Source organism: Oryzias latipes, chromosome 13, assembly GCF_053564925.1.
Source record: "Oryzias latipes strain Hd-rR chromosome 13, Olatipes_Hd-rR_3.1".
In the NCBI taxonomy this organism is placed as follows: Eukaryota; Metazoa; Chordata; class Actinopteri; order Beloniformes; family Adrianichthyidae; genus Oryzias; species Oryzias latipes.
Window position 1 is genome coordinate 23,682,462 of NC_136249.1, and position 27,712 is coordinate 23,710,173.

At 40.8% G+C, this 27,712-nt stretch overlaps 1 protein-coding gene across 1 annotated transcript; it reads left to right on the forward strand.

Moving 5' to 3' along the window:
• Nucleotides 1-893: 893 nt before the first annotated feature.
• Nucleotides 894-27,436, forward strand: LOC101154796 (rho guanine nucleotide exchange factor 26). The gene is made up of 15 exons (XM_004075619.5): nucleotides 894-1,083; nucleotides 1,485-2,841; nucleotides 3,342-3,393; nucleotides 3,506-3,648; nucleotides 4,874-4,930; nucleotides 7,340-7,500; nucleotides 9,027-9,179; nucleotides 9,287-9,416; nucleotides 9,916-9,990; nucleotides 11,520-11,609; nucleotides 11,913-12,061; nucleotides 16,258-16,440; nucleotides 23,895-23,962; nucleotides 24,084-24,185; nucleotides 26,092-27,436. Exons 2-15 carry the CDS (start codon nucleotides 1,558-1,560, stop codon nucleotides 26,232-26,234), a joined length of 2,790 nt encoding a protein of 929 aa, XP_004075667.1. The 5' UTR covers nucleotides 894-1,083; nucleotides 1,485-1,557; the 3' UTR covers nucleotides 26,235-27,436.
• Nucleotides 27,437-27,712: the final 276 nt, after the last annotated feature.

Below are 27,712 nucleotides of genomic sequence, written 5' to 3' on the forward strand. Positions count from 1 at the left end.
CTAAGTGCATCAGGTTCATGTTTATATTCATAAAACAATTCACATGAAAAAAAATGACAATTGTGCCTCTTAGTGGCAAAACTGGGGAAGTACAAAATATGATTTTTCCCCAAACTTTTTTGCCTGACATGGAACTTTGACTTTTTTCATATGAACAAAAAAATCATATTGATTTGCTTCTTTGCGGCTATGAGAATGTTTCCGTGTGGCACACAGAAGTGCACATTGATATAATGCTACTTTTATTATAAAGTCTGTATGCAACACATTTCTTCCACAGTTTTGACTCTAACGTTGCCTTTCAGTTTGTCTGTCTCTATATTTGGGCCTGTCTAGGATGTACCCTAAACTGCTCCCTAGAGAGCCTGACATATGATATCCATTTACCTATTTTGTAGTTTCATCCTTAACCGCACGGTGGCGCCAAACAACAAATAATAATTGAGAATGTGAACATCGTTTATTAGTTCTATGGATAAAGTGCTATAAATATTAAATAAATACTATAAATGCAAGAGAAACTTTAAAGAAAAGTCCCAGAAGAAAAAAATGGATTAAAACGTAATAATTAAAATTACACACATTACTACATACAAACAAACGCACAACTTAACTTGACCAAAGATGGAAAAAAATATATGTTTTAAAGTTTCTATTTTTAAGAGACATTTTTAAATCCACTTGCACCAATAATACAATAAACTAGTGAAATTTATGTGTTTTTGTTTAAAAGCTCCCATCGTGTTTTAATCTTTTCTTTTTTTTCATATTTTGCGCCTCATATCATGGTTCATGCCTAAAGGTAGCAGCAATTTCCCGAGTTAAGTCTGTAGATAAGTAGTTGCTATTCTCCTCCTCCTCGTCCTCTTCCTCCTCCTCCTCCTCTGGTCATAGAAACTCCACTGCGCGCTCCGCTGCGCACAGACGCGTAAAGTCAGCTGGAGTTCCCACGAGTCTCCAGTTGAACAGAAACTCAATTAACTTCAGATCGAGTTTTTAGTATATATTTGGATTAATCCCTTGTCTGGAAGAATTTATTCTGTGACCATTCTGGTACTGGAGGCGCAGATCTACAGTTTGAGGGTGAGTTGGACTTTACACTGCTGGAAACTAGTAGTTTCGTTCAAGAGCTGATCCAGTTCGCAGGTGCACGCCTCTCGCCTCTCTATGAGCTGCTTGTGTTAGAGATTAGCATTTTTAGACGTTTCAGCGTTTGGGCATCATAGAAAAGCAAAAAAAAAGTGCATATGTCTGTGGTGGTATCTCAGCTCACACTATCTGGAGAGTTTCATGTTTAATTGGGGCACTTCGCCACGATGAGCAAACACAAAAGGATTGTGGTCTGTCCTCTCTGCTTTGCTCTGTGCAGCTGATCTTGGTGTGTTTTGTGAAGCTTCACTATCTGAACGGAAACCACTGTTAATGAGTAAACCCTGTGAAAGTAGAACTGCCAGATACTGATCAACATTCTTCACTTTGTTTAGGCCGCGGGGTTCAGATCTACTGTCTTTAGGTGTTTCCTGATAGAGTGAAAAAAAAGCCACAAATGCAACAACCATGGATATTGGCAACGATGTCGATTTGTCCAACAACAACATCATGCCTCTGTGGAAACCGTACAGCACTAAACCTCCCCAGAACTTGAACCAAACCAGGCAGCGACCCATCAGTTACCACCAAAACGGCGGGATGACGTCTGACATCCACTTGGAGAACGTTGAATGTTCCTTCACTCCCAACCAGCCAGCTGAGAGTTTGAATAAAGTCACTCTAACCCATGTTCTCCACAAACCCTCCAAGAAAAACAGAATCGTCAGGAGCATAAGCAGTGTACGCCGTGGTAGAAAATGTGGAACCATGTCCAAATTGAGGACTGAGGACAACAGAAGAACCTCTGTTGGAGACTATGGTATGGAGAAAACTAAAAATGGACAAGCTGTGTGGTCTGAAAAGCGCCCTCAGGAAAAGCAGAGGAGTCCAATCGGTGATACCACCGACTCAGAAAAAGTCTCTTCTCTCGGCTCACCCTCAACAGCTGCATTTCCTCAGACACCTGAAAACCACCCTGATTTGTTCTCCGTTTCGTCCAGCTCTTCTGGGCTGTCGCAGCTCCCCCTCACGCCCTCCCACAGCTCCACCTCCAGCATCCCCTCGCTCCTGTCCCTGAACTCATCAGATCCTCCAACCTCACGCTCCCCGTCGCCAGCTGACAGAGCCCAGACACCAATCAGACAACCGCCAGCGTCCCCCTCACCCTCACGCAGCACAAAGCATACCTCTTCATCTTCTTCAGTCTCCTCGTCACCTTCCCCCTCAGCCTGTCCCGCTTCCCCTGTTGTCCTCAGCACCTACAGTCCTGCTGCTTTGAAGATGGGCACACAGCAGCTCATTCCCAAAGGTTTAGCCTCTGATATTCGGCACAGTAAGTCGTCCGGGACACAAAGTCAGGGTTTAGCAGGGCTGCTCAGCGTGGACCACTCCAAAAGATCAGTGAAAGCTCTCAGCATGGTGGAAACAGGGGCCTACTTTTCTACAGGCCACACAGAACGTGGAGATGACGAGAATGAGGGTCCAGGAACTTTAAAGAGAGGCTTGAGGAGCACTTCATACAGGAAGGCAGTCGTGAGTAGCATGGACATGGAAGAGTCATTGCTGATGAAGCCCTTCCAAATGCTGACATTGGAAAGTCCAGAGTTGAAGCAGAGCCCAACAAGTCCTGACCCTAGTGGTGCTGATTCGGTAAAGACTTTGAGTCCTGGGACTCCAAAATCTTTCACTCCCAGAACTTTGAAGCCCTCGAGTCCTGAGATGGAAAATCGGAAAGGCCGTGGCATAATCCAAGTGAGTGTTTTTCGTCTGAAATGCAATGAAATGATGTCTTGATGAGTGAACTCTGTAGTTACTCAGAAACTATACAGCATATATATTAAGGGGAGACACTGTGATTCTTTAGGAAACTGTTTTTAAAAAAACAATTTCAGTTAAAATTTTGTACTTTTTTTCTTCAATTGGAATTTCACCCTAAAAGTGCTGCTTAGACCGGCCTTTAGCAGAGAGGGTCAATTCTGAACTGTAAATCCTTGCTTTGGACTGACTGCTGTGGCTCTAGCACAACAACACCAGACGTTACGACAGAGTCTTACAATGAAACAGTTATTGTGATTGTTTGAAGACGTGATGTCATTTGATTCTGAGTACACATATAGGCTTGTAAATGCACAGAAGCCTCTGGAAGTAGGTCAGAGAAGGGGGTCATAGTCAGGCGACTGATGGGTCTGTTTCAGTTTTTTCTGCTTGCTTTGTCTCAGAATAACCTTTTAGGTTTTTCATTTTATTTTTAGAGTCCAGCTAGGAAGGCAGTCTTAGTCTCTCAGCCGACTTTTGACAGCGAAGGTGAGACACACTTATGGTTCTTGTCCCTCATCATCTTTCTCTACAGTACGCCCTTCTGTCTTTTGCAGAATGTATCATAAATAACCTGGCTTCTGTTTGATGGTTATTCTAGAAGAAGAGCTGTATCAGAACTACAAGGAGAAAGCTTTACATAACGACTCGGACGAGGATGCCGATGCCAGGGAAATCAAACCTGACGATTGCATCGTGGTGCAATACAGACCTTTACGTACCACCTGGAGCCAGCTCACCGTGGTTAGACTCACACAAAGTCACAAAAAGTTGTGTCATCTCAAATTGCCTTGCTTCCCTCCCTTTTACAAACACACAGTCTCTGCCAAAAGTAGTTGTGGAATTCTGGTACTCCAAAGAATGCTGTCATAACCAGTTTCACCACCCTCCATACCCTTCCTCCCTTTCCTCCTGCTTTCCTTTGCCCCTCTCTCATAATCAAGGCAGGGTCGTTCTTGCACCACTCGGGCGGGATGGGAGGCAGTCCGTCAGAGAGCCACAGGATGTCTTGGAAGTAATGCCAGTGTGTTGGCAAAGTGTGCATCATACTGCAAATATGCATAACATGTTGCCTGCAGAGAGCTTATGAGTGACAGTGGGATCTTTTGGAAGTAGATGAGCAAACTTTTTATTATTTTTTTTTATACTGAAGGATTCCTGTCTGTGTATTTACTTGTGCAAGTTGGGGACAAATATGGCTTATGTCATCCAAATGCAATTAGTTTAGCTTCCAAAGTTGCTGGGCGTATGCGCATGAACTGGAATCATAACAGGGATTACAACTAAAAAGCATTCTAATTTGATCTTATTGTCTGACTAAGAGTCTTTGTTTTGGTCAACCATGTCATTTATTTGTCAGCAATAAGGCAGAAAGATAGAAGGGAGAGAGGAGGCAAAGGAGGACAATTTAGTGCTCAAACCTGCCCTTTTCATTAATCCAATCTGAGACTTTTCCCCATCAAACCAAACTCATAAAGAAAGAAGAGACGTTTCTCCTGGAGAAACATAGCTTTTCACCATAACTTCACATAAACTTTGTGAAGCGTGTTGACCATGTTCCTGAATTTCAAGATTCCAAAATTCCTTTGAACTCACCTTCAAGCAAAACCTGCCATAGACACTTACATAATTTAAACAATGCACTATCAGTCAAATGACTCTTTTCAAAGTGAGTTCAAGAGCCTCCCTGTAATCTGCAGTGCTTTGTTGCTACGAGGAGTTCCCTCTGTCTGTATTTGTCAGGCTTTCAGCTCAAATCTCACTAATCCCATGGTGAGCTTCAACTTCAGCAGCTCCTTACTCAACCTGTCGTTTACTGTTTTGCTGTTGTTATGTGAGGAGACAGTGATCTAACTCATATGCTGCACACCCGTGGGACAACTCTGCAAGGCCCATGAACTTAAAAAAAAAAAAAAAAGGCACAAATCTTGTTTAATTTGAAATGTTTCAAGGGTTGTTTTCTGTTTAGGTGAAGAAAAGTGGTCTGTCTGAAAAGCTGAGCCAAGAGGAACGGAAAAGACAAGAGGTAAGATATGTCTCTCTTCTCCAACCCCACAGTCTAACTTTGAGTTTTCTAAGATTCTGTCTATGTACTTCCTTTATAATCTACCCTGGTTTTCAAGAAAAATATTTTAAAACCACAATAGGGACATTTTTGACTGTTTGTTATACTTTTGAAGAGAAAGATCCACATCGCAGATAGATTTGCAAGTCATCTGAAAACAGAAATGGTTCTTCAGTCTCTAGATTGGTTTTCCTTAGCATACCAGACATGACTAAAGCCTCCTGGTATGTAAGGCGGGTTGACGGTGGAGTTCTCTTCTCTGAGCGACCTGCTGAATCAGAAATCTCTTGCAATATGAGTCCCATTGTTTATTCATCCATCCATCTTCAAAACCCAATGAATCCCTTCTGGGGTCTCTGGGTCGCTGCAGCCATCACAGTTACTGTTTGGAAAAGGTGGGGTACACCCTGAACATGTTGCCGATTTGTTGCAGGGCCACACAACCACACACATACAAATCAAACTTTATTTATAAAATAGCGCTTCTCATGCACTTTGTGCAGCTCGAAGCGCTTTAACACTAAAAACAGTAAACACACAACATTACAATAAAAACCCCAACCCACCCTTCACCCTTCCCACTCCCCTCCATTAAACCACATGACCCATGGCTCCCACGTACAATGAAATATGACTATGTAACTGTAAAAGAATAAATAAATAAATAAACAAACAAACAAGTATGGCTTGGCTCTGCTGTGAGGAAACAGTATCTGGGAATCCTTTCATACCAGGAGCCAGCCTGGCCACCGGAACATCGCCACAGTGCCCACCCAGACCGGGACAACACCGGGGTCCCCCTCACAGCCAAAAGCTGTAAAATTAGACCCCAGCCGCCCCAGCAAGGGCAACAACTGCAGCAACAACCGCTGACCAAGCCGGCAATCCCTGGAGGAAAAGATCCCCTCAAGAAACACTGGGGCTAAAATCATAAGATGCTAAAATTAAAAACATAAAAAAGAAAGAAAAAAAAACATAAAATTGAAAATAAGATGCGTAAAATTAAAATAAATACATAAAATAGCCTATACTAAAACTAATAGAATAAATTAGCAGTTAGAATCAACTAAAAGCTAAATTAAAAAGGTGGGTCTTGAGCCTCTTCTTAAAAACCTCTACTGTCTCTGCGGCCCTGAGGCTCTCCGGAAGGCCGTTCCACAGGCGAGGACCATAATGGCAGAACGAAGCCTCACCATAAGTTTTGGTCCTCACTTTAGGAACAACTAAGAGGCCAGCACCGGAGGACCTCAAGGTCCGCGAGGGCTCATATTTTAAAAGAATATCATTTAAATAAGAAGGCCATAAAAAACATTTATAAACCATTAAAAGAATCTTAAAATCAATCCTGAAACGCACAGGGATCCAATGCAGCGATTATAAAAACCGGTGTAATGTGTTCTCGCCCTCTGGTCCTCGTCAGAACTCGTGCCGCTGAGTTCTGTAGAAGTTGTAAGTTTGAAAGAGACTTTTTGGGTAAACCAGAGAGCAGGGCATTACAATAATCTAAACGACTGAAAATAAAAGCATGCATTAGTACCTCTGTGCTGGCAAGAGAGAGGAACGGGCGGACTCTGGCAATGTTTTTGAGATGATAAAATCCTGTCTTAACGACATTTTTAATGTGTGGGATAAAATTTAGCTCAGAGTCAAAAAGTACGCCCAGGTTTCTCACACATTGAGAAGGTTACACCCAAGGCCAGATATAGACTGCCCCCCAAGATGCGATGGCTTGCAAAAATTCCAATTAACTAAAAAAAAATCTTCTTCTTCCTCCTTTGGCTTTTCCCATCAGGGGTTGCCACAGCGAACAAGTCGCATGGTAAACTTGGCAATGTTTTACGCCGGATGCCCTTCCTGACACAACCTTCTCAAACCGGGCTTGGGACCGGCACAGAAGTAGAGAAGGGAACAGGGAGCAGCCCGGAGTCGAACCCTGGTTTCACGGACGGAAGGCGCCACAAACCAGCACAAGCTAAACCGGCTCCCCTAACTAAAAAAAACAAAAAACAAAAAAAAAATGAAAATGGCAAAAAAGAAATCCCCAGAAACAAGAAATGAACAAAAAAAAACACACACACACACACAAAAAGTACAGAATAAATGCAAAAGAAATAAAATACAAAAAAAAGTTAAGAAAGATAAAAAGCACAAAAAAAAAATAGGTAAATGCAGCCTCAACAGGGCACACACCAATGTCCCACTTGTCCCTGTCCCAAGCCAGATAAATACAGAGACAAGTATCAGGAAGATCATTCCACATAAAACCTATTAAATGTATCAAAGGAGAAGATATGGGGCTGGCTAAATGTGGGGCTGCACCTAACTTTTCCTTCATGTAAGCTTTAACTTCTTTGTTGTTTTCTCCATCAGGCCATTTTTGAGCTCATCTCGTCGGAGCACTCTTACTTCCACAGCCTGGAGATCCTGATCCGTCTGTTCAAGGACTCAGCAGAGCTCAGGGAGACCATGTCCAAGATGCAGCACCACCACCTCTTCTCCAACATCTCAGACGTCTGCGAGGCGAGCAAAGAGTAGGTTTGAGGGGGGGTACTTTTTTCACTCCAACTCTTGACGTTTCTAGCGAGGGTGGCCTTGAACTTTCAGTGATCCCAGACTGATGAAAACACTTGTCCATCAGAAGCCTTTACAGCCGAGACTATACGGAAATCTGTGCTGCGTCAACAATGAAATAATCCGTCCTTCACACTATATCTGCAAATGATTGACAGGAGGGTTTGTAGTCCAGCTACTCTTTATTGAGTTTAGCATCACCTCTATGTTTATTTTAATACATGGGGCCTGCAAGCCTCAATATTTCAGTGTGTTTGAATATTATATGTGGTCTTAGCAACAATATTTTGCTTTATGCTCACCTCATTTTATTTTCCACTTTATTTCTGTATTTAAACGTTAAAAGAAACACATTGAAATGTTCGCAACAACAGAGAAACATTTTTAAAATGAAATTATACGATGACGGCCTCTCTTTTAGACTGCTGGAGGACTTGTGTATTGAGTTAATCTTTCTGTTTGTATTCTTGCAGAGCCTTCCATGCCTTTTATGGTTCATTTGTTTGTGACATTTCCGCTCATGCATTCCTTCAGCAGATTAGGAGTATTTATTTGTTTTGTGCTTAAAGTCATTATCACATAAGACAGACAATGAGGTTTGAGAATTCCAAAAATATTCCATGCGGGGTTCGGACGCGCTGCAGCCTGTCTCGCTCCTCTTTGCCATGGGTAGGACCACAAGCACTGCTACCAAACTTAAACCCCCAACTCCTACAAACACACAGGAGCAGCAGATCGTCAGACTCAATACTGGTTAAACAAGATCTCCTTTACTTGGAACCGGCATGCTTCGACTCACGCATCAAAACGACCTCATTCCTTGTCAGCCTCTGCGAGTTTTTCAAATGCAGTTGTGTTGGTACTTGTGTTGCAGTTTACGGTCTGAGTGTGTGACTTATTTCATAAAATTTTGACTAATCAAAAGTTGCACTAAAAGTGTAAACACATTTTAAAGCCATTTTAAAATGTCAAATACTACCTTGATGACACAAAAAAAATAAATAAAGACATGTAGTAGTTTTTTTGTCACATGGTCATCAGTGGCATTGTTCCTTTGTGTGTGTGGGATAGGTAGGAAGGCTCCAGCTTTTGCTTTTGCTATTGCAGATGAGCCCAAATCCCATAAAAAAAGGGACACCCTGTGTCTGTGCAGCAGTTTCCTGTTTGTCACTTTGGGTTGCGCTTACAAAAACAGGTTTTACCTTAAAGTCTGACAAGTGGAGGGTCGTTAAATTGACCATCTGGTTTGGTCAGGAAGAGAAAAAGCCTCTGTGTCATGGTTGACGGTAGGCTGTCTATTTAAAGTGCCAAAGCGTTCCTCTTTGGATCCTGAAGTGGGTTTCGAGGTGAGGTGTTTGTGGCTCTCCTCTGTCCTGTATATATATTTTTTTCCTTTTCTGGGAGCTGACTCATGATTTGACGATTGCTGCAGCCTTCCAAACCCCATCCGTGGTGACCGTATTTCTTTTCATCACCTTTTGTTTAGGTTTTTTAAGGAACTGGAGGAAAGACACGAAAAGAACATCGTCATCAGTGACATCAGTGACATTGTTTGCAAGCATGCTCAGTCCAACTTTGACCCTTTTATCACCTACTGCTCCAATGAGGTCTACCAGCAGAGAACTCTGCAGAAGTTGCTGTGAGTGACCGAGGAAATTCACAATGCTCTTCCCATGTTGACCTCATAGCTTTTTTTTGGCTAAAAACTCTTTTCCCATTAATCTCCTCTCGTTTCTGCTTCCTCAGATCCACAAATCCAACTTTTAAGGAGGTATTGACCAAGATAGAGGCCCACCCAGACTGCAGAAACCTCCCGATGATCTCTTTCCTCATCCTGCCCATGCAGCGGATCACCCGCCTGCCTCTGCTCATGGATGTGAGTGAACTTAGACACGCTCTGCAAACAAGCTGTGGAATTAGAGGACTTTGACAGTCATGCAACTGTTTTGTTTTGTTTTTTGCCTGCACCGCCCTGACGGATCTAACGTTTTGGGTGCGTTCTAACCTCCAGCATGTTTGCGTGACCTCACTCCATTCCACTGTAATCCCTGAAGGATTTGGCACTTTCCTTCTCTTGATGCTTCCTCACTTTCATGCTTCCTTTGCCACTTTATAATCGTTGACAGCGTGCTTCCCTTACTTTCTTTCCTTTTGCTTGCCCTGACTGCCCCGCCACATGTTGGTGTCTCCCATAGGGCACTTGTGTTCAAACTTGTTCTCTCAACGGTTTTTGGATCTTGAGAAAGTTTTGTGTGAGTTCCTTTATTCCCACAGTTGTAATATGTTATTATTCCTCTGATAAGAGTGCGGTTTGTGGTTCATGAATGGAATAAGTGGGTTTACAGCAAATGTTTCTATATATCTTTGTGTTCCAGACTATTTGTCAGAAAACACCCAAAACCTCCAGGCAGTATGAGGACTGCAAGACAGCTTTACAAGAAATCAGCAAGGTGAGTGGCTGACATAAACTTTTTAGGCATAATATTCTTGTTTGCTACAGAACTGGATAAGAAATTGTGGGACACATTTGTGAATGTTTGTTGATGTGACACAACCTCCTCTTCTTCCTTTGGCATTTGTGTCAGCTTTCACGCTGCTTTCCCTTTTTTCTTCCACTCCTTGAACAGAAGGCTTAACAGGTGTTCCCTTCGTCTGTTTGGCCAAACTGGCCCACGTTAAAGGTCACTCGTATTGCTATGCCCATTCAGAGGGTCTCTTTCTCTGTCCCTGAAGCAGAAAAGGACTTTTTGTTTTTGCACAGTTGGTTGATTTAAAACAGTTGCTTTGTTTTAAATCTTTGCTATTTGTTGAAGACCCACTCCAATCTTCTATTGAGAAATTCGAATGAATCTTTTGATTCTGTCCTTTGATTATGATAATGTTGTTTTTAGCCACAAAAAAAAAAACCTTGTTGTTTTCTAGGACATAGTTTCTGCAGAGCAGCAATAGTTCGTTAGAATTGCTTCTGATCTCTGGGCGGGACTGTTGGCTCAGAGTAACTCCACCCCCCTCTTCCACTGGCCCATCATGCATATTTTCTACATCACAAATAGGCTCTTTTTCAAACAACGGTTTTGATCTGCTTCTAATTCACAATGATTTGTTAAAGGGATTACTCAGAAATGCAATTTTGCGCTTAGTTTTCTTTATATGTGTCCATCATCATGAGAAAAATACCACAAGAACATCACAACATTATTTTCCTCGGAGTGGGTGTTTATGTCTGCGTGGCTCATTAAAGCAAAATAAAGTGAAGAAGAAAAACTCCAAATTATGAAAAAAAAACTTTTCGAAAACTATCTGCCTTGTCTGGAGCAACATTAAAAATGTACATTTTAGGATTGTGCTGCAATTGTTGTTAAATGCATTCTAGAATTTTACATTTTGGAGGGATGCATTAGGAATTTTTTGCACCTAAATGCATTTTGAAATTATTTCAATCTGTAAAGTTCATCTTTCTTTTCAAATTAAACTTGGGAAGTTGACCCATTAATAGAAATGTAGGTGCCATGAATTTAGTGTGGTCTTTCTTATGGTGAATGAATGTATATTTGTTTTGATTATAGGCCATTGAGTAGGTAATCAGCTGGTGGGTCACATGGTTGTGGGCGGTGACCTTAATTGACTTTATCTCACCTGTGGTGCTTTACCTGTGTAAGATGGAAGGGGGGGTGAGCTGGGTTGCCGTATTTTTTGTTGACCGCTTTATACGCTCTCTACGCTTTGAATATATTTATCATGTTACCTTTAATTACCCGTTTTTGTCCTGATTAAAAGTTCAGGAAACTAACTTCATTATATGCATGGTCCATTTTTTTGAGCTCGAGCGCGTCATTCAATAACCCAGACCCAGTATCAGCCTCTCAGCGACTGTTTGGTTTTGAAGTCGCTACAGAAATGTCTTATTTGAATTTGAATTTGTGAACAGCAGAGCGGTCCTGAGTGCTGTATTGTGAAGCATGCCTGTGTGTGTGAGCAGGTGGTGCGAAAGTGTAACGAAGGAGCCCGGACGATGGAGCGAACGGAAATGTTGTGCACCATCAACTCTCAGCTGGAGTTTAAGATCAAGGTACGGAGTGACGTGGAAGGAAATTTATTGATGAAATCCATTTGTAACGACAGTTTAAAAACAGGAAGGAGGAAGAAGAGCCTAAGAATTCCCTAAATTTAGGATAAACTAGATTAATATTCGTGCTCATGCAGGAACAAATCTGATTATTTAGGATAAATGATGTGTAAATCAGATTGTCTGATAAAAGATGTGAGCATATGCTTTTTACATGATTATTTTAATAATCCGATTTCTTAAGAAATCGGATGCTGTACAGATTTTTGGTAACAGCATCCTTCTTCTCTTCTGTTCATCCTGCAGCCATTCCCTTTGATCTCAAGCTCCAGATGGATGGTAAAGAGAGGGGAGGTGACTTCATTGGTGGAGGGCGTCTTCCTAAAGCGAACAACACGGCAGCACCTTTATCTCCTCCTCTTCAATGATGTTCTCATCATCACCCGGAAGAAGAGGTGAGTGGATGGGCTGGAACCGTATGTTCTGATACTGGGTCTGTGAACTTTCTCCATCACTAACTTCTGTTGGTTTTAAATGCCCTAGGACCCTGAGTGCAGGAGGCTTCACAGCTATAATCCTATTGTTTTTAGAAAGGAATGTTATTCTTGCAAAGGGAGTTAGTAAGGCTCTACTTTAGTTTCTATTTTCAAGAAACTGCTTTTTTTTCTTCTTTTTTATTGGTAGTGCACAGATTTTCCTAGATGTTTTACAACTGAGCTTTAAATACCTGGCATCAGAAATCTGCCATCAAATCTTTTCATGGTCCACATGTCTGCCTCCCCCTTTGTCTGCTGCTTCTGCATTACAAAAGCAAAGGCAGGGGTCCAGCCGTTTTTCTTTAAATGACGTGGTCAGAATTTGCGTGTGGGGGCACTAGCGTGCCAGAAAAATCTTTTTCTCTTGCATACCCTTATGTGTCTGGAACTTATTGGACCCGCCATTCGCCGAATAATAGTTTGCAAAAATCCTGAGGTGGGGGGGAACATTTTCTGGAAATCTCATCTGGGATCTCAGACGACAGGCTCCAGCAGTGCGCAGGTCTGTGTTTGAGGAAGAATTTCTGAAAAAGGAGGGATCTTCTGTTTGGAGCTGCATGTCAGGATGAATGTGAGAAACTGTTGGAATATCGGATTGTGCTGTGGAGCCGTGCTGTGGCACGCCACTCTCCTCTGCACTCCATCTGCAGTAATGAAAAGTCAAACATCAGAGGTTCATGAGGGAAACAGCAGGGCTTAAAGAGTCTGGAGGCCAACAATATAATGGCTCTTTACTTTGTCATTTCAAGCTTTACTTGCTGCTATCTTTATCATGGCTGACGCAGGTGTTGGAAATTCTTCAATTTATTAAATTTTTTTATAAAGTGCATAAATCTGTAGCAGCATTTCATTCACAAACAAGAGCTTTGTGACTAAGCTAAGCTTCTTCTTTTTGTTACAAAACACATTTTGGGGTTAAATAAAATCCAAAAGTATATTCTAGTTAGCATTAAATAAAAACTAGCTTCATGTAATCAGAGAAAAACGATTTGATGTACTGCCTGAAAAAAAACAAGTAAACATTTAGTTAGGTGCAGGAAAAGCTTGAACATTAACCCTTAAGGTGTTCAAGCGACACAAGTGAAGTTTTTTTTTTTTATTTGACTTGAGGTAAAAATAAATAAAAAGTTTGAACACTGCAACAATAAGTAGCCTAAGAATAGGGAAAAATATACTAATCTTGGAGGGAAAGAAATCATTCAAAAGTAGTAAAATAATCTGTTCATGCAGCAAGTCATTTTTACTTAATACATCTCCTAAGAAATAAGGAATTTGAAATAAGCATTCACTCAAATGAGAAAAATAAGGGAAAAAAAGTTAACTGTCAGATGGAATTACTTCAAATTGTATGTTATACAACCCAAAAAGAGTATTTTTTGCTAAAATACAAAAGGGTTTGCATTTTTGAGTTTTTATGTATCCAGTTGTAGTTAATTTTGATTACATTGACAAAAAAACTAGTCGAAAAAGTGGAAATGACTTGGTCTTTAAAACAACTTTGTTCAATGTTAAAAACAATTAGAGATTTCTTTTGGTCTTAAATCAAGTTTTTCTATTGTCAAGAGTATGGAGCAAGAGGATTTTTACTCGTATTAATGATCATTTCCATATCTTTAGATCCTAGCTCTTAATAAGACAAAAAACTTAAGCAAAGAAAAGCTAAAACAATGTAAAACATAGTAAAATATCACAAATGTCTAAAAGCAAGGCTTTAAATCTTTACAAGAATCAAGCATGCTTTTATTTATTTTATGTTTTAATTAAATAATCAAGGATTTGTAAAAAACTTTACAGACCCTTATTAGACTATGAATTATGCATGTAGATTTTATTTATTAGGCTACACTTGGGGAAAAAAATCTGAATTTAGATGAAAGCCACGTTTGCTCTCCTTCTAATGTATTTTAGTTTGAAATACCTGTTACTCAACTTTATTTATGTCTATATCAGTTCAATTTTGTGGTAAATTAGATATGAAGAGTGTTAGCACATGTGCTTTTGATCATGTGTTCAGTCTGGAAGCCCATTCCATGTCAGACTTCTGTCACGCTCCACGCTAGGGAACACTTACATAACATTCCAGCTGGTTCCTTTCTGCTCCTCACTTCCCTCCTTTTCCAGTTTGAACGCTCAGCATCATGTGTTGTTTCCATTTCCATCTTTTTTGTTTTCTGCATCATTTTTTTCCTTTTTAGTTTTGGTTTTCTTTTGCATGTTTGCTCCTTCCATCATGTCAACAGCGAGCGAGGGAAATCGGTCCCACGTGCACGTGCGCATGTCTGCCTGCGTGCTTGAGCTGGACTCCTATCTAAACATCTTTTCCAGGGATTAGTCAGCTCCGCATGTTTTCTGCAGATCTAGGTGAACATGAGAAAGTCGAGCAGCTGGCACAGCTGTGATAACATGTAGCAGATTCTTGGGTCCTTCTTTTTTCTTTTCCATCCTTCACACCTTACCGTCAAGACAGGATCCCAGACAAAAGCCACACCATCAGTAGTCTGATTTTTGGCAGCTTCTGGGAAACTGTTTAATTGCACATGTATGAAACTCAGCATACAAATATGCAGCTGCCTCACCCTCTCCAATCTGGGATCCACACTTGTGTAAAAAGCATTTCTGACATTTCCTCTGTACTGCTATCACCAGCCATTCGTGCCCGAAACATTGCCAACAGGTATCGATCCTAATCTGAGATTATGTCATGTCAGTGTCTGAACTTCTTTTGTTATTTAATGCTTGATCTTGTTGCATAAGGGTTGATGTGCTTGAAATACGTTCCGTACCACCTGGATATGGCAACCTTTCCAAAATCAAATCTGTGTTTTTAGGGAAAAAGAAAAACATTTTAGACCAAAGAGAGGAAGAAACTGTCCATTCTAAGACAATGTTGACCCGAAACTAAAATCTCAAAAGGTCCTAGTCTACCAAAGAAAAAGTATTTTTCTCTAATTTTTTCAGTCATTTTACTATAAAAAAAAAGAAATCCTAACAGGAACTTGTTTCCTGTTGCCACTCACATGATTGGATACAGTTTTGTTTCATAAATTCTTTTCTTTCTAAAACCAATTACATGCTGATCAGTTCCCCCAGACATCTGTATTGAAGTACGGTTGTTGTTTTTGATTCTCAGCTATTTTTGATCTTAAATTATCTTCTTTGTGTTTTCCAAACCGTAAAAAAATAAATAAAAAATGTTATCAGATTTAATGTTTGAAGTACCACAATAATTTGATTTTGACAAACTCTAAATGTTACTGACGAACGTAAGACACAATAGTCGTTTCTGGCTTAAAGTCAGAAAAAAATAAATGTTGGTGTTTATGGAAAACTCAAAGCCCCAACTAAATTTCTCTTCTATTTTTCTGTTTTGACAGCTGCTAATTTGACCTTTAGTTTGATATACAGTATATAAAAAAAACTTGATGTAAGAGATTTATTTTTATTTGTACCAAAGCAATCTTTAATAAAAAAAAAACAATATAAATGTATTTTTACTTGGCCATGTATTATTTTTTGGGTTATGGTTGAAATCAGTGCCTTTCTCTAATGCTTTCCATCAAATCCACAGTTAGTGTTTAGTAGATGATTAAAGAATATTTTTGTAAAATAAATTGATCATGTTTTAATGCAACTACTCTTGTTGGTTTTGATTTTTGCCAGTTTGCCTGACATGAGATTTAATAGTTAAAAAAGAAAACACACAATCAAAATTATTTCAAATTAGAAACTAGTTAAACGAACGGATATTTAGTCTGAGCTATATCAGGAAATTTGCTGACTCCGCCCTAGAGCTTAGGTAGTTCAACTGTCAAACTTATTCCACTTCAGCAAAGTTTCAATATTGTGCATTTGTATGTGGACTTGAACTTTTCTCTACGGTACTTATCTGCTCTCCAGTAGTTTTCCAGGTTACAGTGTGCTGGTGAATGATGGAAACTTTGTCTGACTCATCAGTCTTTGTCAATCAAAGTCAACCTGTTACCTTTCAGGATAAACTCCAGCCCCCTTTCTGCATGTCTTTATTTAGATATTTAGTGTTGGACACCTAGATTTAACAAATATGATCTGACTTTATGTAGCATTTATAAATACATTTTTCTGTCTTTCTCTGCCAGCGAGGACAGTTACACCGTGGTAGACTATGCTCTGAGGGATGAGATCTCCGTTAGCCTTTATCAGCCTGATGACCTCAAAACCATGCTGAGCCCACGGCCGTCCTCCAATCATCTCTTCCATCTTCACTTCGAACACAACCACTCTGGCGAAAAGATGCACAGGATCCTCGGGACTGAGTCTCTGTGAGTCACACTCTTCCTCTAACCTGCCGTTTTAACTTCTATTTCTGTGACTCATTTACTTGAAGTTGCATCAAGCAGTGTTGACAAGCCAGTTATGCTGTGACCTGACTTTTGCTATGACAGGGCCCATGATGTCATCTACCTGCAAATACAAAAACACTTTCAGTTTCTCCTCTGTTGTACACTAAATGCATGAATACATAAACACATTTTAATATACTTACATCTATTTTTAGATTCTTGTGCATCTTTTTTCTTTTGTTTTTATTTTTGTAAATACTGGCCAGCACCGGGCCCTGACATCATACATGCCTACTGGCAAAAGAAACTCTATGAACGCCTGGCAGCACAAACAAATCCGCTGCTAAGAGGTGGGACTCACCCCGACTGGCTAACGATCCTGATCCAGAAGGATCCCTCAAAGGGTGCAGTACCATCAGAGTCCTACCAATGGCTAGAAAGGGCTGGCCTACAGGACAGCACTGAAGCACTCATCCTAGCAGCTCAGGAACAAGCCCTGAGCACCAGAGCAATAAAGGCTCAGATCTACCACACCAGACAAGACCCAAGGTGTAGGCTGTGCAAAGAGGCACCTGAAACAATCCAGCACATAACTGCAGGATGTAAGATGCTGGCAGGGAAAGCATACATGGACCGCCACAATCAAGTGGCTGGAATAATATACAGGAACATGTGTGCAGAATATGAACTGGAAACCCCAAGGTCAAAATGGGAAACACCTTCGAAGGTGGTAGAGAATGAGAGAGCAAAGATCCTGTGGGATTTCCAGATCCAGACTGATAGGATGGTAATGGTGAACCAACTAGACAATTTAGTGGTGGATAAAGAACAGAGGAAAGCCGTTGTGGTGGATGTGGCAGTGCCAAGCAATGGGAACATCATGAAGAAGGAACATGAGAAACTGGAGAAATACCAGGGACTCAGAGAAAAACTGGAGAAAGCCTGGAAGGTGAAGGTGACAGTGGTGCCTGTGGTAATTAGAGCAAATGGTCGCCATTTTTGTCTTTTCTCTAATATGCTAATTGTAAAGAGGGGATCATAAGGCACATCTGTGGCAAATTTTGTGCTTTATATAAAAAAGTGAAATATCAACCTTACCAGCTCAGCTATATCTGAAATTGAATGTGCACTTATAAGAGAAGTTGTAGAAATAAATTTGGTCAAGGGTACAGGGGTGAGAATTTATAAGGCTTTTACTTCTTCTCACTCCATTTCAGATATTTCTGAAAATGTCTTTCTAAAACTGCAACATCCTACATTTCTTCAAATAGAAGTTCATGCAGTGTGAGCTTCCAGTCAGGCGTAAACCAGTCTGAGTTCCATAATATTGAAAAAATCTTGGCGTTTGTTCCTGTGGAAAAAATGTCTGCTGTTTCTACTCCACTGGCCTTTCTTCACCTGCCTCAGCACAGCTTTCCAATGACAAATCAAAAACAGAGCCAGTCCTCTTTATCCGTTGAAGCTGCTCCTTATTTAGTAGACCTGTGCTCACCCGGTCACAGGGATATTTTCTTACATCGGTTCTGAAATTGAAGCTCGATTGTTGTTTATGTGACATTGAAGGTGAAAGCTTTTTTTCCCACCCTTATAGTCCTGCTTTAAAACAAAGATCAATGATTTTCTGATTTTGCAGCCCAGAACTTACAAACTAAATCAACTTATAAAGTCAAAACTTTCAAATATTGCTGAAATGTTCACGCCCAGAAATGCAAAAGTGCCCTGACACTTGGGTAAACGTGTAATTATCTGGTTTTTGCCTCAAGTCCTTGTATTCTAAAAACAGCAACATTACTTTTTTTTCTTTCGTCAGACTGAAGGAAAGTCATTTCAAATTAAAAGAAAAAACATTTTTAAGATTTTAGAGCTAATGAATTACTGAAAAATTTGTTTAAAAATGTAGTGAATAAAAAAGCTGCAAATGAAAAAGAGATCCATACGTAAAAAAAACTGTGGATAAAATTTGAATCTATAGGCAAGCAGGTGAAGAAAAACTAGTGTAGCTTCAACTCACTTCAAGTTGATTTCATTCATATTCATTTAAATGACTGATTTCTAGTTTTTGCGTAACAAGCGTAGCAAAAGTTGCAGTTCCTTGTAAGACCACAGGAGGCAGGATTAAGAAATAACTCTCATTTAAAGTTCAACTTTATACCAAAATAAACGTATTTGTTGTGTGATTTTAAAGATGCTTTTCAAGTTTATAACTTTTTATTCATGAAAACTTTAGGGAAGGTTTTAATATTTTATAAAAGTGGAGCTTAAGTTTGTGAATTTTTAGGGGCGTGTCTATTATGATTGGCAGGTGGGTGAACCTATGGGCGTCTTAACAAACCAATCAGCCATGTTTGGCATGTATATGATGTGGCCGAAGCAAATTCTAGTCAGTGTGCTGGTTCCACTTCCACTTCCTTTTATTTTGCCATTAGAAACCCTGTGGAGGACATCAGAGAAAATAAGTGAAATATCTCATATAAACCAGAGATGTATTATGGGTATTTGGTTTTCTGAGATTAATTTGTGCTAACAATATTTGGCTTTTTCCAAATCCCTATTTAGATAATATATGGCTATACCTAATACAGTGGAGGTGTAAGTGCCTGAACACTGCTGAATATGCACTTTTTTAGCAAACAAACGTTAGTGGAGCCAATGTAGTTCACCCCATAAGTATAATTTCAATATAAACAGTCCGACTCAGCAACATGAATTCACATATTCATACATCAAAACATTTTTTTTCCTTACTTCTGTTGATAAGTATTATAATCTAAAGTGTTTTGTACTGGTTGTTATTTTAATATTAAGGTTCAAACTGGCATCCAACCTTTTACTTTTGTCAATGCACCTGCAAGGATCAGGTGCATTGACATCAGGTGGTGCTCCTGCTGTCTGCAGTCTTAGAGGTGGTGTTGTTGAATTTCTCTTTAACCATGGTGTTGTTGATGGAGGTCCGATGGATTGAGGGCTGGTAACTCAGTAACCTGTTGCATTCCAGCCTCTCCACTACTGAGCCAATGATGAGAAAGAGGGGCGGGGGCTGTGGCGTCCTCCTCCTGAAGTGGGTAAAAAATGCCGTTAGTCAGGCATTTTGGTGCAAACCCTGCTTTAAGCAGCCACACGTACACATTTGTGTGACTGCCGAATAATTTGTGTTTCTGGCTGAAGTTCTGGTTACACGCTGTGAACTTCCTGTCCAGCTTGTAGTGTTTGTTTGGAAACAGAGTGCTTCTCCTTTGATTGTGTTTGGGACCCTCAGATTTGTGAGTTTTGCGTGTGCGTTTGTGTAATGCAGCTCGCCACTTACTGACTGAGCTAAGGGTGACGGGGAAAACTGGCAACTTTCCAGTGGTTACTAAGCCTTGTTTAAGTAGTTGCCTAGCAACAGTTCATTGCTTAGTGAGATGTTTCCCACGACTATACCCTCCTTCTCCATCATCACAACCCCCCCCCCCCCCTTCCATCCTTCATGATGGCCCCCTGGCACATCCTTTAGAAAGCAGCCAGCGTCTGCTCTTTGTTTTTGGATGACTAGAAAATAACTTTTTGTTCCTCCTTCCATTCATCCCAGTTTAGAGACATAACTAAACGTGACAAAACACGGTGTTTGTTTGGTTCGCATCGTCTTAGCGAGTTCAGTCAAGCAAAAGTAGACAAAAGCCCCGTTCAGACACTTCTGTTTAAAAAAGGAATACAAGGAAATAAAACAACTGATAGTTTTTAAAACTTTCAACATTTTTATCTTTGCATTTTATATTTATAAATGTCTCCTAAATCCAATTTTTCTTTAAATTGATCTTCCAGCTCTGTTTTGGCACAAGTGGAAAGCGTCCTACAGAAACTGATGATGAGATAAATGTATCATCGTTTAATCTTCCTGTCAGTTATTTAATTCCAGGTTTTGCTCCTCTGTGACTGTGCAGGCTGAGCAAATTTCAAGTCATGTGATCTACAGGAAGTGCATCACCAGCTGTTCTTTTCCTCAGCGTTACATAATGGCTGGCAAAATGCTGTAGAACAGGCTAATCCTTAAATTGTTTGTTTGTCAGTCCAGAACTGAAAGAAAACAAATCTAAATGGATAAAAAAGACACATTTTGGATGACAGTAAAAGAAAATAAGTAGAGGTGAAGAAATTGAGCTGAAATGATAGAATTTGACAGCACAAGTTTAAGGTGGAGGCTCAGGGAGGCTGTGGAAAAAGTACCAAATGAGTGATAAGAAGGTGCAGGATGTACACCTGTTGACAAACGAAGGCAGACTTTGGGGGTTTCAGACTGGAAAACTCCTTTGTACCGGATCAAGTCTGCTTAATTGCTCTGGATCGAGTCCCGAACCTTGTGTTGTGTCTGTATTCAGACTGCTGCTTCTTTGGTCTGGTGGAGTCGTGCTGCATGGCTTTTACTGACAAGAAGATGGCCAAGAAGGTATGATAATAAGGGTTTATGACATGGATCTAGTTGTCCAGATCCATGGAACATCATAATGGAGCGAAGCAGGGAGCTCGTGGCTTGCCGTAGTAGCTTCTGCGTCACTACTGCAAGCTTTTTCAAACAACATTATTTCGTCTCCTCCTGATTCACAAAAATTTGCATAAAGAAATACTTTCAAATGCAATTTTAAGCTTAATTTTCTTCATATACATGGAAAAATTTAACAAGAACATGTTAAAAACAAAAATTTCATTGGAGTGCATCTCTAAGAGCACTTAAACGATGTTTATAGAAAAAAGACCGCAGAGTGGTTGGAAAATCTGCTGCAAAGAACACAGATTAGACTGAAGAGTCTACTCTCCTGCAAACCACAACAAAAGGGGGGAGACCTCAAATAAAACCTATACTTAAACATAAAAACAGCCTGGAGAGAGTTGAAGAGGACAAAACAGTACAGCAGTTGAAGATTCGCTGAGACTGTGAAGGCCTGTGTCCACTGAGCTGTCCTGTCAATGAGTTATCGTGTTTTTACTGTCAGGGGTCAGAAAGCGTGGATGACACAACTGCTGAGTTTTTCCGTAATAAAGTTAGGGCTAGAATTTGCAACCTTTTGACTCTGAAACCAAGATCTATGCCCTAAAAAACGTAGCTTTCCCTGACTGTAGCTCCTGCCGGCTCCTCGTGTGAGATTCCACACATTCTGACTGAAGGCGGGTCTGTTTTTGTGGAAATGATATCGTTCACATGGGCTTAGTTCTGCTTCTGTCCACGCAGCTGCTTCTGTTTTTCACCTCCTCACATCGCCGGCTTACCTGTTGCTCGTTCTGGTGGTCAGGGTCATGCTTTAGGTTGACCTTTGACCTCAACAATGATGCAGCCTGTCAGGAATCCATGCAAACATCTGGACTAGAGATGGCACAGTAGTTTCTTTATAGCAGGCTCTCCATGGAGTTGTGATTTTCCTTCTTTTTTTTGTTTTTCTTTAGTGTTTGGCCATCCAGATGACCTTGCTTATGTGTCCAGTGTCCAGACTGTGAGAATAGAGCCTCCCTCTATTAGATGAACAGAGCAGCTACAGAAATCTTCAGCCAAACAGAACGGCTGGTCAGATATGCAGCTATAAACACAAAGCAGAAAAAGTTACACAACATCCTCAAATAGATGAGGGAGTCTGCTTCTGTTCTCTTGTGTTTTGCAATAAAGTCACAGATGGGAGTTGCTGCTCCTGCCTGGGAATCTCCATAACGGATCTGTCATTTGGAGCAGGGATGTAAGTGAGGCAGGAATGGCGTCTGCAAAGCATCCTGCAGCAAAAATCCAAGCACAGGAAAGAAAATGAGAAGAAAGGAGGAGATGAAACAGAAGTGGGAGAGAAACCAGTGGCCTGCTGGTCTTTCGGTTGTCAGAGGAAGGAAGGAAGGTTAGGAGGCCGCTCTTTTTTTGCGCGAGTCAAAGGTTTCACCCACCAGCAGCAGGACTCTCCTGTTTCCGAATGAAATCTGAGCCTTCCATGATGGATTTGTGACTCTTTTGTTCTTTGGGATCAATGTTACAAAGCAGAGGAAGTTTTCTTTCTGCTTTACGGAGAAAAGGCTGATCCTGCAAAGGCCGTCTTTCATAGAAGAGCACCTGCTTTGAGTGCGCATGCCTAAATGCGCTCAAATATGTCTCGCACAAACGTTAACTACTGCATCTTGTGCTTGATATGTGGACTCTAGGCATCTGCAGCTAGTAATGATGGTGCATTTTGTGGAAACACATGCATCTCTGTTCCTGCCCGGCTGTCTGAAGCTGCAACCAGAGGCTGCTTACAGAAAAGCTCTCATAAATCCTGTTTGCCTACATATACTTGTGCAATTAAAAACTTTACCTGTGGAGGAAGGCAACATGATATCAGTATTATACGTCTACATGATTTTCTTTTAGAGCTACATATCTTAGATAAAAAAACAAAACAAAAAAAACTCAAGGACAAAGATTGGAAGCACAAGGACAAAGTGTGATGCAGCTAGAAGAAAAGATTTTGCTTGACAAGTGTGGAGACAAACAGGAGGTTGCTATCTGGATAACCCTTGTGCTATCCTAGGCACTTTAACATTGAGAGTTGGGTCATCTAGACCCACTAGACAGTGCTCTGAACCTTTTTTCTTCAATGATTTGTGATCTTCACTGGTGTCCATGGATTACATGAAATCTTTCCACCTTTGTCATGGTAGGGAGAACACGTCAATGCAAGGGTGGGGTCATCTAAGACAGCACGAGGGTTAAAAGGGCGGAGCATTTTGTGATTGCTTCAGAAGGAAGGACATTCTTATGCAGATATGAGTCATTCCTCTAATGAAAATAATAAAGAGGACATTTGTTTTACTTTGTAGACGGTTGTGAATCAGGACATGATAGTTTTTCACAGCTAAAAGTGTACGAGAACATTTAAAATGGGAATGCAGTAATGAGGTCTGACTCATGGTTCTCATCTCTGGAGGTCCAGTTAAGACCTTTTATGATGAGGATCCAAACAAACAGCTCTCTTGATTGGTGCTGAGTCACAGAGGGCCTCCAGAATCGCCCTCCCCTGGTTTATTTCCTGTACCCCTTTGATTCCGCCCTCTGTTGTTCTTTCTAAATCCACAAGGAACAGGTGAGATGAGATGCAGTTTCACTAAATCTGTTCTGTGCGTCTCCGCCCACCGCATTTGCTGTGCACACAAGGGAAGGCGAAAGCAAATCTGTCCTTTACGAAGAATTGGGCTTTGTGCTTGTTTTTCTGAGTTCCCTGAAATCTGGAAACACACCTCTTCGCCTCTCTGAATGATGACAGGGAGGAGGGGGTAGAACCACAAACTCGCTCGACGACTATATTTTCCATTTGCTTTGACAGTTTATGAAGCTGTTGACAAAAACTAAAGTATAAAAAAGATAAAAGTGGTTTAAAAAATGTTTGCATAATGATTGGGATTCTGTTGTTGGTTGTGGAGTTCTCACGGGTCATTTTATCTGCTTTAAGGAATGAGCGTGCCCGATGGATCAGTGCTCTGGGCCAGAACCCCAACAACAAGGATCAAGACAGAAGCAGTAAGTTTGAGCCTCTCTGGGTTTATCATATAGTGCCATCTTGTGGTTACTCAGTGAAACAGCTTTTTAAAAAGACAGTTTATGCAACTTTTTGTCTGGTTTCTGCTGTTTTTCATCTCAGATGCCATCCAGGTGGAGGTGATCAGGACTTACACAGCCAGACAGCCAGATGAGCTTTCACTGCAAGTGGCAGATGTGGTACTGGTGTCACAGACTGTAGATGGTACGTAAGCTTGTAAAAGTCAAAAAACAATGTTTTTTATTTATTTATTTTTTTATAGCGTGAAAACTAAAAGACTAAAAAATGCTCTTGATTTTACACTTTTGTATAGAAAATTAACTAATTTCACATCCGATGTTTTAAAAAAAAATGGCAATGGTTAAAAAATGAGAAACTAGTGAATCTAGTTTGTTGCTGATTAAGTCAATCCATTGGGTGTCTTTGAAAGGCAGGGACAGAAGTAAAGAAAGGCTCTCCAATCTGTAAAAGTGAGCATAAAATGATCTTGATATACTTTAAAAACGATGTTCCTCAATGTTCAATTTAATAGCATAATCTAAAGATTTAGAGGAACTAAACTGAAGAAATGTCCGTTTATAAGGAACAAGGGCAAACACTTATTTGATGCCAGGGGTCTCAGCACGATTCTCGACGTAGAATACTTTTAGAAACTACTGTGGGTAAACACAGCGCCATCTGCTGATGCCAACTGAAGCCCTGTCCAAGCCATGTCTGAATATGGTCCAGAAGCAGTCGTGTCCTGTGGGCCAAGACTCATTTGAAATGTTTCAAAGCGGGAAACAGTTCAATGGTCACACAAGTCTAAATTTGACATTCACGATGGTGATTATAGAAACTATGATGCCTGGAGTTAGAAAGAGGCCTTCTTAGCATTCAGTCTGCATCCAGCAGCTCTAATGTTGAGGGGCTGAATGAGTGTTTGGGCAGCCTTTGTGTTTTAAAATGAACTATGAAGGCAAACAAGTGTATAAAGGTCTTGGAGCAACATATTCTTTTCCAGAGAATGTTTTTAATTAGGAAAAGGCCTAATGGCACAATCCTTATGCATCCGCATGGCTTTGTTCTAGAAGTCCAAGTAAGGAACAGACATATGACTGTTGTAGATTTCTTTTTTTTCTGTAGATTTTTCCTATTTGAAGCATAACAAACTGAAAAGTACAGCATAAACCACCAAAAACTCTCCTGCTCCTAGTACATGGCTAAACTTCAACACCAAACTTCATAGCATATAACCTCCATAGCCAGTCATCTTCAAACTGGTGCTGAATCAGTGTAAAAGTACACCTATCTCAAATGTAACAGATGTTAAAATGAACTTAAATTTATATTGGACACTAAAGGCCCACTCCAATCATCTTTTGATTTATTTAAGTGATTCCAGTGGTCTTTTAATTACGATTATGCAGTTTTTAGCCAAAATCAAAAAAATCTTTTTTTTTTTTTTTCAGGACCTAGTTTCTGCAGAGCCGCAGTAGGTCATCAGAAATTCACCTTGGAGAGTTTTGGGTGGGACAGTTGGCAAGGAGCAACCCCACCCCTCAGCCCCTTCCCATTGCTGAGAGCTCAGAGCAGGGAGCTTGTGGCCCGTCCAGCGTATTTTTCAAATAGTAGTTTTTTATGTCTGATTCACCACAATTTGAATTAGAATCTAGAAATGCAATTTTAAGTTTAATTTATTTTTTTAAGAGTGGGCCTTTAAATCGTCTAAATAATTATTTTACATATGTGTTCTTTTGTGAATTAATCAGGTGTGATGCATTTTTCTTTTCATTTTGTTTCAAAAAACAAACGAGCAAAGAGTTTAAAGGTTTCAAAAATTCTTGTATTTTCCCCCAGATCCTCACCTGAACTCCATCTTTATTATTCTTCTCACCCTTCTTACCTTTGGTCACATACTTTGCCGCTCCTCCTGTTCTTTTCCCTTAATAGGCCAAACGTTCGTTTGAAGTTTCACATCTCTAAAGTGTGAAGGCCAGGGGTCATTTCAGTTTGGGTGGCTATAGCAACCAGCTTTGATGTTAAAGAGCAGTAACAAAAAAAAAAGCCTAAAACTCTGTAGAATGAAAAATGAGTTGTTTTTTTCATGAAACTCTTGTTCTTTCCTCAGGCTGGTATGAAGGTGAGCGTCTGCGTGATGGGGAGCGGGGATGGTTTCTGGCAGAGTGCGCCGTTCAAATCACGTGCCAGGTCACCATCGAACGCAACATGCAGCGGATGAATCGCCTGCAGGGGCTGGAAACGGATGTGTGATGGGATAACAAGGGGACGGCGTAAACTGCGTAACTGTGACGCCCCGACACGTCCATGACCCCGATCCTGAACCGCCGATTTCCGACAAGTCAGTTCAGCGGCTAAGCTGAGCTACGAGACAACTCTAATTTAACAGAATGACAAAGAGGAAGCCGTCACCCTGCTTAGCGCGCTCTTAACACCAGTTCTTCCAACCGTTCAGAGGACAGAAGGTTTTCTGAATCACTCATCAGTCTGTGCTGGTTTGATCTTTCGGGTCCATTAATTTGCCAGCCAGTCGGGAAACTTCACACTTATAGCCAAAGCTGCTGCTTTCAGCACCCTGCCATTAAAACAGTGTGAAATTGTAACAATTTTTTTAAACAAATGTGCGCTTAAACTAGTCCAGAACCATTGCAGGACATAAACCATGCCAATTAGAGCAGAAAAGAACATCAGCCATGTCCTAATGAGGCTCAGTTTGAGAGGAAGAGCTTTACTCCAACCAATATGTTAGACTTCCTGCTTCATATGAAATCAGAGGCATTGCAGCCGTCTGAGAGGAGCGATGGCTTTCGCCGTCCTTCGGGTTAAGCAGAGGGCCAAATGTCCGTCCTCTGCCTCGCTGTTTGTAATGGCACATCATGAATCACACTCCACATTTGTGTCACGGGTGCCATTATTCTCTCCATCACTTCAGTAAGGAGGATCGAGGAGAGAGAAAAAAAAAATACAACACTTGGCAGTGACCAGAGGTGGCTCTGTGCCTCTTTAGGATTTATATTTGCGATGCTCTAGAAATTAATGCCTGCGCTGATGGTGAGACCCGCGGAGACGGGCGACCCCGCCTGGCCCGCTTTTAATGTGATTGTCCGGAGTGAGTCATCTTTCAAGCGTTTCCCAGATATAAAGGAAATAAATGGCTTTGTCAGGGCATGGCGATAATGCCATCTATCAAACCCACTTCTCTGGAGCTGACCCAGATGATGAGCACAAGATTGGAAGAGGTGAGCAAAGCAGCCAGAGCCAGTGTGTGGACTCCGCATTTTTGCACTCAGGGAAAACCGTTTGATACCGCCCATCTAAGCGTGACATCGTCTTGTAAGAACTGTAAATCTTCCGTGTAGATATGTAAAACATGCATGTTTTTGTTAATACAGATTTATATCAGATCTTGTAAATAGAAAAACTGATGTTTGTTATTAAAAACCTCTGCCGTCTCAGATTCTAAAATTCTTGATTTCACTTGCTGGTAAACTTTGACCCATAGAAAATGGTGTTTCTGGGTCGGCCGTGGTGCAGAGGTATAGTGGTCGACCTGGGATTTGAAGTTCACCAGTTCGGTTCCTGCTATGGATGCCCATGTGTCCTTGGGCAAGACACTTACCCCACATTGCTGCTGATGGTTAAAGGTTGGTCCAAGTGGAGCAGCCATAAGTGTGTGAATGGGACTGTGACTGTAAAGCGCTTTGGGGTAGTTAGAGGGCAGTAAAGTGCTG

Bases quoted from the DNA above. Each gene is read 5' to 3' on its own strand.
- LOC101154796 (XM_004075619.5), top strand. From the start codon at position 1,558: ATGGATATTGGCAACGATGTCGATTTGTCCAACAACAACATCATGCCT. The intron at 2,842-3,341 runs GTGAGTGTTTTT...TTTTATTTTTAG, and splicing joins AAGGCCGTGGCATAATCCAA to AGTCCAGCTAGGAAGGCAGT. The intron at 4,931-7,339 runs GTAAGATATGTC...TTTCTCCATCAG, and splicing joins AGGAACGGAAAAGACAAGAG to GCCATTTTTGAGCTCATCTC.